General features: G+C 40.4%; 1 protein-coding gene across 11 annotated transcripts in view; it reads left to right on the top strand.

The window, feature by feature from the left end:
• Positions 1–10,086, top strand: part of LOC132973511 (NACHT, LRR and PYD domains-containing protein 14-like) — a 273,451-nt gene that overhangs the window by 152,210 nt on the left and 111,155 nt on the right. For 8 of the 11 annotated variants that reach the window (XM_061037001.1, XM_061037004.1, XM_061037003.1 and 5 more), the window contains one exon: positions 3,581–3,754. In XM_061037001.1, coding sequence (XP_060892984.1) covers positions 3,581–3,754 — 174 coding nt within the window. Of the gene's footprint in view, positions 1–270; positions 331–3,580; positions 3,755–10,086 lie in introns of all 11 variants that reach the window. The other 3 variants (XM_061037008.1, XM_061037010.1, XM_061037011.1) reach the window with 2 other exon arrangements.

Below are 10,086 nucleotides of genomic sequence, written 5' to 3'. Positions count from 1 at the left end.
GGGTCAGAGAGACAACAGTCCAGAAATGATCCAGAGAGTCATCAACAACCTGAAGGAGATGAACAGTGATGATATCTCTCCTGACAGAAGCATCAACATCTTCCACTGTCTGACGGAGATGAACGACCTCTCAGTCCATCAGGAGATCCAAGAGTTCCTGAAGTCAGAGAACAGATCAAAGGAACTCTCTGACATCCACTGCTCTGCTCTGGCCTACATGCTGCAGATGTCAGAGGAGGTTCTGGATGAGCTGTACCTGAAGAAGTACAGGACATCACTCCAGGGACGACTGAGACTGATTCCAGCTGTGAGGAACTGCAGAAAGGCAGAGTAAGTCCAGATGTGATTAAATATGATTAAAAATAAGCTGTTTAGTTCTTCAAATATATACTATACTATCTAGGTTTTTGAAAACAGTGTTTATCTGAAATATTAACAAACTCTTCAGTCACTTGTATTTTGTTCTAAGTTCTCTTGAGCTGCTTTAAATGCAACTAGGTTGAGTCACTTCACCCCACATAATGTTCAGATGGACTCACAGGAAACTGCACTGGTACCTAAACCCAATGTAACTTTGCCCCTTTGTTAACATTTCAGCTTTCAGTCAAATGAAAAAGGAGAACCAGCTGATTTAGATGATGCAATTTGTCCAATCTATCAAAAAACATCTGTGTGAAATGAGGAAACATCTCATTTTAGCTCTCACCTCGTAAATATGCCTCGTATCAATCAATCAATCAATCTTTATTTGTATAGCGCCAGTTCATAACAAGTGTCATCTCAAGACGCTTTACAAAAAGCAGGTCAAAGACTTTACTCTTATTTAATATTACAAAAGAGCAGGTAAAAAGACCTTACTTATTTCAATATTACAAAGACCTAAAGATCCATCATGAGCACTTTAGCAAAGCAGCAACATTTACAGTGGTAAGAGAAAACTTCCTTTTAACAGTCAGAAATCTTCAGCAGGATCCCAGGCTCATGATGAAACAGCCCTCGTGCCAAGACTGGACCTGGCTTGAAAAAAGGAAAGGGGGAGATGGGATAAGATGCAGGAAGAGGGTTATGGAGCGGGGGGGGGGGGGGCCTCAGAGAGCTCAGGAGTTCCCAGGAAATGATGTTGTTAGTAACTGAGATTTACAGATAGTGACATGAAGTAATATGATCTCACATAGAGGAAGAGAGAGAGAGAGAGAGATAAGAGATCAAGGTTCCAGTTCCCCTGGTAGTCTAAGTCTATAGCAGCATAACTAGGATCTGGTCTACACCAGCAGCAGCTCTAACTATAAGATTTATCAAAAAGGAAAGTTTGAAGTCTATAATTTATTAAAACTTAATTTATTGTTTTCTTAACAACAACGCAGTGACAATCAGAGACAGAGACAAACGTTCACGCCACAGAGCTGTGTGTATGCCATCAGCGGAGCGTGTCCGACACTACACACACACACACACACACACACACACACACAGCTGAAATACAGCACCGTCATAGAAGCAACAGTTATAATCATGACAGTTGGTTTTCAAACCTGTATAGTACGATTTGGCTACAGGATACATAACGACAGGCTGAGTACTTACTAAATAAGAAAATGGACTCAACTTCACCAGAACTCAGTGAAGTCTGTGCAGCGTCTCACACGCTCTCTCGCCCTTTCTCTCTCTCTCTTTCTCTCTCACCCCTCTCTCTCTCTCTCTCTTTCTTTCTCTCGCTCTCTTTCTCTCTCTCTCTCTCTCTCTCTTGGATCACCACGGCAGCCCTAATTACAACCCCATTAACCAAAGACTGGGATAATGTTGAATGCTGATTCAAAGGTTAACTCCTGCACACGGTCTATCAAGTAAATCAAGAATATTTTTCTTTGTCTTCATTTAAACCACTCGGACATTTTTGTTTTCCTCCTTCATGGACTCGAGCCAACGTCACGAGATTAAAGTCTGACGAGTTGTGTTAGCGTGCGTGGAAAGGGACATTTGATTAGTTTTTCTGTCCTCACTTTATGCTGATGTAAAGGGTTAAAAAAAAACGTGTATATAATTCATTAAAATGTGTATCGTCTAAAGCTAAAAACAAAGCTTATCAAAAAGTTAAAAATGGATTACAAGATTTGAAAACTGTTAAAAGTCATTTGGACAGTCAGAACAAATGTATTGAGTTAAAAAGAGACCCCAGTATATCTTTTTATGTTTATGTGTCTAAAATATCTGTTTAGAGCCGAATTCCAGTGCACTGAACTTGTTACTATGTTATTGCAATCCTCAATCAGGTCACTAGAGGGCGCATAGCGCTTGTGAGGAGCATAATACCCCAAAGAGGCAAGTTCTAAACTGTGTTGCTTCTTTGTATTTACATACAGAAACTTCTTTTCTGGCAGCACTAGGCCAGGTCGGGGGAGCAACACTGACAGTAGAAGAACTTAAAGTAACACCATTAACCAGATAACTGTTTAGTAAAAGTGACATGATTACTGAAGTTACCAACAGTAATACCTTACATCACGTTACAGACAGAAGGTGGCCGGGTGGATAAAAAAGTAAACCGGACAAAATAATACATTTTGTTTTTGTTTTACACACATTTGTTCCAGTACATTTAATAGTGTTAGTAAGGTATTATGTTCCGTTGGATCAGATCACAGATTTACAGTAAGTCATGGATCATTTTATTGGCGCAGAAAATTAAAAGTATTATGCTCACCTTTATTCTTTTTTAAAGGAAGTCGTGTCAGCAGACTGGGGACTCAATTTATGTTGTTTGGTGAAACAACATACTGAAACTGAAACTGAAATGAACACCCACCAAACGCATAGATTTTCTTTTTGGCGAGTAAATTTCAGAAGGCTATCTGCCACAGGGCGGGTAAATGTTTTACCCATCATTCATGTATAACTATGCTATACTTTATTTAAAACTAGGCTATAAGTATTAAACACATTTGATGTAGCTGCAGCTACTTTTCCCTGCTCCTCTTTCTGCTGTCTTCATGACGGAGCATCACGGAGACACACCAACCTACATTGCTGCAGGAACGCACACACACAGACACACAGACACACACACACACACACACACACACACACACACACACACACACACAGACACACACACACACACACACACACACAGACACACACACACACACACACACACACACAGACCCCAGCCACTGGGTGCACAGTTTTACTTTTAGTGCAACAGAACACAGTGGATCTTTGATCCATACGGCCGTATGTTGGGAACAAACGTGATCTGGTCACTTTTTCTGTTCACTGTCACCGTGTCTGCAGCTAACTTAACGATAGTGACGTCATCTCACAGCTTGCTGTAGCCTGCTGTAGGAGCATCTCAACACAGACTCTTAAACTGCGCTGCGTTATACACACTGATGATATAGTTCATGATAAATGCACGCTCCACTTTTCAATTCCATCACAGGGACCAGGAGCAGTCAGACACACACACACACACGTTTACAAGTGATGGAAATGTTTGTTAACTAAAGTGAGTTCAGATCAGCTGAACCTCTGATGTGAAAAACACAATTTGTCATATTATGTACCATTAATGTCATGACAGGTTTTCAGACTGTGGACTGTCAGAGATTCACTGTGAAGCTGTGGCCTCAGCTCTAAAGTCCAACCCCTCCCATCTGAGAGAGCTGGACCTGAGAGACAACAATCTGCAGGATTCAGGAGTGAAGCTGCTGTGTTCTGGACTGAAGAGTCCAAACTGTAGACTGGAGACTCTGAGGTAAGACAACAGGTTTCATTTCTCTGTTCAGATTCATATGATGTGAAACTAAACTGTAGACTTCAGGCTGATAATCAAATGATCCACACTTAATGCTGAAGTCCGTTTTCTTCTTCTGTGGTTTTATCCACAGAGTGGTAGCAATTTAAAGCCTTACATTTTAAACCTAAATATATAAAAAAAATAACTTGTTGTATATTTCACTCTTTACCACCTGAACAGCTGATTTTTAGATCAATTATGAATAATTAAACAAAGAAAAACAATCTTTCCAATTTCAACCATCAGACGTAAAAATAAAGTCAAACACTTGTTTTGTCTGAGATGTTTGTGACACTGTGAGATTCTGAAACTGTCAAAGGAAAGTTTAAATTGAAGACTCTTTGATTGAATGTCTTCTCTATAACTAGAATAAATATTACAGATGTTTACTTTGTTCACTTTTCGTTGCAGACGATCTCCTTTTTTTTTCTTTTCTCTCCTACTCTTATCTTAGGGCAGGGATGTCAAACCTACGGCCCGCGGGCCCGCCAGCAGGTTTCATCTGGCCCGTGAGACGTTTTGGGAAGAAGGAGGAAATGTATTGAAAAATATTTTGAGATTTTTTATAAATTAAATATTTGTAATACTTATTTTCCCCAAATTGTATTAAAACCTATAATGAGCAACGTAAAGGTTGATATCATGATACGAAAATTAATTAAACGGGGCACTTTGAACTATTTTCTCAGCAGGGAGTATCATAAAAAAGACGAGTGGCCGAGTGCACGAGCTGCTCCTGCATTACGCTGGTAATACATCACATCAGCAAACAGGCTGAACACCTGAGAGAGGTGACACAGAATGCAGGTTTTCAAGAGAGATCGAAGGAGCGATATTTCTTTAGTTTTATTTGCTCACAAGTTGCCAGAATTTCATCAAAGCTACGGGATTTAACCACAGGAGGCGCTGCACTGCGAGCTCATCCTGACAGTCTTCAGTTCTGTCCACACTTCTTACCAGTTTCTCCTGGCTTGACTGATGTAAAACAAAAGTTTGACTGATAATAACAAAGCTTCCTATGGAGTGAGCCACAAAGAGCAGCTCGTGCAAATAAAAATCAATCCTCTCTGTCCTGCGTAACGGCCCAGACCGTCTCCTCACATCTAGTGTAGTTTGTGGACACCGGTGTTGAGCCTGACAATAGACTTATTTTACCTCTGGTTATTGTAAAAACAGTAAATTAAAATGAATATTCACTGATTTTATTTACAGATGGTTCATTTTTAGGTCACCCAGAGGTGAACGTGTTGATCACCTAAAAGTTTCAGCGTGACATCACTTCTAAATGCAGTAGCCTGCTGTTGCGCCTTTATCACCAGCTTTAATCAGACCATAAAAATATAACTATTACTGAACATTTCATTCTTATACAAAAACAATATCACGCACAAGCTGTCCGATCATACAGAGGTCCGCTGGTTTAACCGAGGAGCAGCGCTAAAATCAGGGGTGCAAACTTGTCACCTTTCGGCGAAATTTGCCGTTTTCGATCCCAAATAGGTCATTTGTGTGATTTATTTAGATCTGCAATAAAAATATTTGGAGGGGGTTGGGGGGTCCATGACGCGGCGAGCACGGTCCCTGCAAACGTCGAGTTGTTTCATACTGATTGCGGTCATAGCGCTCTCATTGCTCAACACGGCCCGAAGAAAGTACTTCCGGGCCCTGTAGCCAATCATTGCAACACATAGACTGTAAATATTATGTTGCGGTCGGCGCGGTGCGCGGCTGTGCCGACCACAATTGCGCAATATCGCTGTGCCGACCGCAAGAAGCATGAAACCTGATTCAATGAGTCGCAATGTGCAGCACATGGCTAATTTACATAACGTTATGTTTCCGTGAAAACACTGTGAAAAGATTCGAAGTCTGACGGAGTCTGTTAAACATGCTGTCTGATCATAATGTTTGGTAGCCATAGGTAAAGATGTTGAGAGAAATGCATAACTTCATACAGCTTTCTGGTTTATTATTATCTCAGGCAACATTAAAGTGACAGTGTCAACACATGTAATAAGGAAAGGTAGGCCAGAGGGAATATAAACTTAATGAAAACCAGCAGGAGCAAAACATCAGGTTAATATATTGATAATGTTACATATTTAATTATAGAAGATATGTGAAAATATTGTCATACTTGATGACTGCATTATGATGCTCTCTCAGACTCTGCTCTGAGAGAATACTTAGCATAGTATTATTTATCTGACTACATGTACAAGACCAGATTTGAGTTTTGTAGTAAGTAAATTGTCTCAACATTTTACAGAACCAACAGAAGAACAATGGACTACTGTAAAACATGGACTAAGATACTTGAAAAGCACAAGTGAGAAAGAGCTGTGTTACAGACAATGTGAAAATGAGAAACTTGGACTACAAGCCTTCAGTGATGCAGACTGGGCAGTTGATGTCCGAGATAGACGCAGTACAACAGGTTACTGTGTGAGTCTAAAATGGTCCTATGATTTCATGGAAAACTAAAAAGCAACCTACTGTTGGGTTATCCACTTGTGAGGCAGAGTATATACTACACAAGAATCTTTGTATCTTATACAACTATTACAGGGACTTGATGGACATCAGTATGTACTTCCTAAGGTTTATGAGGATAACCAAGGAACAATAGCATTGGCTAAGAATCCTGTAAACAGACAGAGATGTAAACATGTTGACATAAAGTATCATTTTGTAAGGTCAACTGTTAATGATGGAAAAATAAGTTTGAACTATTGCTTAACAGAACAGATGGTGGCAGATGTAATGACCAAATCAGCTACAAAGTTTAAGCTGAGAAAGTTTGACAAGATTTTGTTTGGAGATTAACCATGTTAAAAACACACAATGTAAGGTGTGTTTATTGTTGTTGTTTATTTTAACAATGTGAAATCAAGTGGGGGTGTTGACATAAAGGGAAATATGTATACTCTCAATTGTAAGAAGGTTGTTCTATGTCAGCGGTGGGCAAACTTTTTGACTCTTGGGCCACAATGGGTTCTAAAATTTGACAGAGGGGCCGGGCCAGGAACAGATGGATGGAGTGTTTGTGTGAACTAATATAAATGACATGTAAAAGCCATTACATGAAAGGATTTGGCCTTTAACAGGTAGCAAAGCATGAATATGCAAGGCTCATTGTACAAATTGATTTCCAAATGCATTCATTTAATTAATTAAAATTTTAAAAAACACAGTAGAGAAACTTTTTGCCAGTGCATTAAAGTCTGGAGTTAGTTTTGTAGTGGCAATTGTCAGGATAGATCCGAGGTGTTGGTCAGTTAATTTGGATCTGTGAGGGGCTTTGTTGATGTTCATGACGCTGAATGTCTGCTCACATACGTAGGTCGAGCCAAACAAAGTCAGCATCTTCTGTGCCGTCCTCCGGAGGTTTGGAAACGTGGCTTCGTTAAGTGAAGCATAAAAGTCATTCAGTTTAAGAGAGTTGAACTTCTCCTTTAAGACGGAGTCAGACTGAAGATCGATCAGTTCCAATTGCAGCTCCTGTGGTGCTGTTTCAGGGTCTTTTGACAGGGGACAGGACACCAGCTGAAGTGACTTTTCAATGTTTTCAAAATCAGAAAACCGACGGCAGAATTCTCCGTGCAGGTCGTCAAGGGATTTGTTGTATTTCTTTGCATTTCGCGTCGCCTCTTTCTGCATGGCAAGTGTGGGGAAATGAGCGAAAGATTTGTTTGCAATTTGTCTGGAAAATAAAGTTAGCTTGGATTTGAAGGCTCTAACATTTTTGTACATGTCGTGCACAAACTGATCTTTCCCCTGTAGTTTCACATTCAGCTCATTCATGTGTGAAAATATGTCCACAGCAAATGCAAAGTCACAAAGCCAGTTCTTGTCGCTTAGCTCAGGAAATTTGTCGGATTTCCCCATTAACTCCAAAAATGCGCTGATCTCCTCTTTCAGCTCCCACACTCGTTGAAACACTTTGCCCAAACTTAACCAGCGGACACGAGAGTGGTACAGTAAGTCCTGATGATCCGCATCAGTTTCCTCCAGGAACATAATAAACTGACGATGCTGAAGTCCCCTTGCTCGTATAAAGTTAACAAGTTTTACAACTGGATTCACGACATGATTAAGCTGCAATACAGACTTACACAGAGATTCCTGATGGATGATGCAGTGAAGGAAAATAACATCCTGGTCAGGGTTTTCCTCTTTCACTTTATCCTGGATTCTTTTCAGCAGCCCAACATGTTTTCCAGTTAAATTTGGCGATCCATCCGTTGTGACATTGGCAAGTTTACTCCAAGGTAGCTTCATTCTCTCGATGACAGCAGACACCTGGTTATACAAGTCCTCTCCTCGCGTTTTTCCTTTCAGGGACTCCATGGTCAAAAACTCCTCCGTTATCTCAAAACTGTCATTAATCCCTCGGATAAAAATGAGGAGCTGAGCAGTGTCTTTTACGTCATTACTTGCATCCAGCGCTAGTGAATATAACTTAAAGGACTCAGCCTTTTTGTTTAATTCGCTGGCTATATATTCGTCAATCAGTTCCACACGGCGAGTCACAGTCCTGCGTGATAAACTGATTTTTTCAAACTGGCCTTGGCTCTCCGGACACAAGAGACCTGCTGTGTCTACCACGCATTCTTTTAAAAACTTGCCTTCGGAGAAAGGCTTGCTGGCCTTTGCTAATTTGAATGCCAGCAAAAAACTTGCCTTGGTAGTTGACTCTTGAATCGCAGTTTGTTGGTGAAAAAAATGTTGCTGAGTCTGTAAATTATCCTTCAACCTCTGAGCCGCAGCCGCCCGTTCTTGCGGGGACTGCTTGCTAGCGTAGTTAGCATGCTTCGTTGCAAAGTGACGGCTGATACTGTACTCTTTGAAAACTGCGACAGTTTCTTGGCGTATCAGGCATACAGCCTTTGTTCGGACTTCAGTGAAAAAATATTTAGTTGTCCACTCCGTATTAAACACTCGGCATTCACTGTCCACATTTCTTTCCTTTGGTCCGCTCATTTTTACAGAAGGGCTCATACGGGTTCATAGGGCAAAGCGAAAAAGTGAAGAAGGGAATAATACACCACACTCTGAAGTGCGCCATCTATTGGGGAAACGCGGGCATTACAGGGGAAAACGAACAAGGTTTAATTATATTAAAATTTAATTTAATAATAATATAATTTGGACAAGTTCGGCGGGCCGGATTAAAAAGCCCAACGGGCCGTATATGGCCCGGGCTGTAGTTTGCCCGTGCCTGTTCTATGTGGTGTTAATGACAAGTGACAGCAGCCAGTGACATGCGCTCATATTCATAGTTGAAGTGTGCATGTATGTGTTGGGGTTGTATCAAGTCAACTTTGGTTATATTCTTTAATAATTATATTTCATTATTAATAATATAAATAACAATATCATTAAACTATGTTTAATCAACTCTTGGGGCACCACCCTGTTATCAGGGAAATATAACAAAAATATCACTCAAATCAGTCTCAAATTAATTAATTAATTAATTACTAATATTATTAATAATTAATAACTATATTTAATAAATTGAAGGCGTGAAATCCGTACACAAAGCCCTCGCACCCAGCTTATATCACAATGCAAATACACCAGTAATCACAAACAACTGCTCTCTTAAATTATAACAGAATTTATTTAAACAAAGCAACATCAATCCAAAATCAATTAACTTAATCAAACAAATAACTATTATAAACTAATCTAAACAAACAGACATTATCAAGCAAACAGCGTGGCACGTGTGTGTGTGTGTGTGTGTGTGTGTGTGTGTGTGTGTGTGTGTGTGTGTGGATGAGAGAGAGGGTGGGGGGGAGATAGAGGGCACCATGAGAGCACCATGTGGAGCTACGTCACGTAGGTACAAAATGGTGGACAAAGACAAAGAGCAATGCTCTTTTGTCTTTCTGGTGGCAGGAGGAGATTTTCCTTGGTGTATTCTTCTTCAGGTAACAGTGGCTGTCTGTAGCACTCCTGTCCAGTTGCGTTCACCGACGTTGACGAGAATAATAGGAAAGAATCTCTCTGTGCTCGAACCAGATAGTTACTGATTGAGTCAAAACTCCTAAAACAGGCCTTGGAGGTAGACCAGGTTGAAATGCGTGTTTCCCCTGAAGCTGGAAGCTTGTGAAGAGATGTATCCTCTGGTGTAGATAGATCACACATGAAGAGATGTATCCTCTGGCGTAGATAGACCACACATGAAGAGATGTATCCTCTGGTGTAGATAGATCACACATGAAGAGATGTATCCTCTGGTGTAGATAGACCACACATGAAGAGATGTATCCTCTGGTGTA

This window comes from Labrus mixtus, chromosome 4 (genome assembly GCF_963584025.1).
Source record: "Labrus mixtus chromosome 4, fLabMix1.1, whole genome shotgun sequence".
In the NCBI taxonomy this organism is placed as follows: domain Eukaryota; kingdom Metazoa; phylum Chordata; class Actinopteri; order Labriformes; family Labridae; genus Labrus; species Labrus mixtus.
Note: the sequence above shows the minus strand (reverse complement) of the source record. Positions and strands in the feature narration are given on the sequence as shown.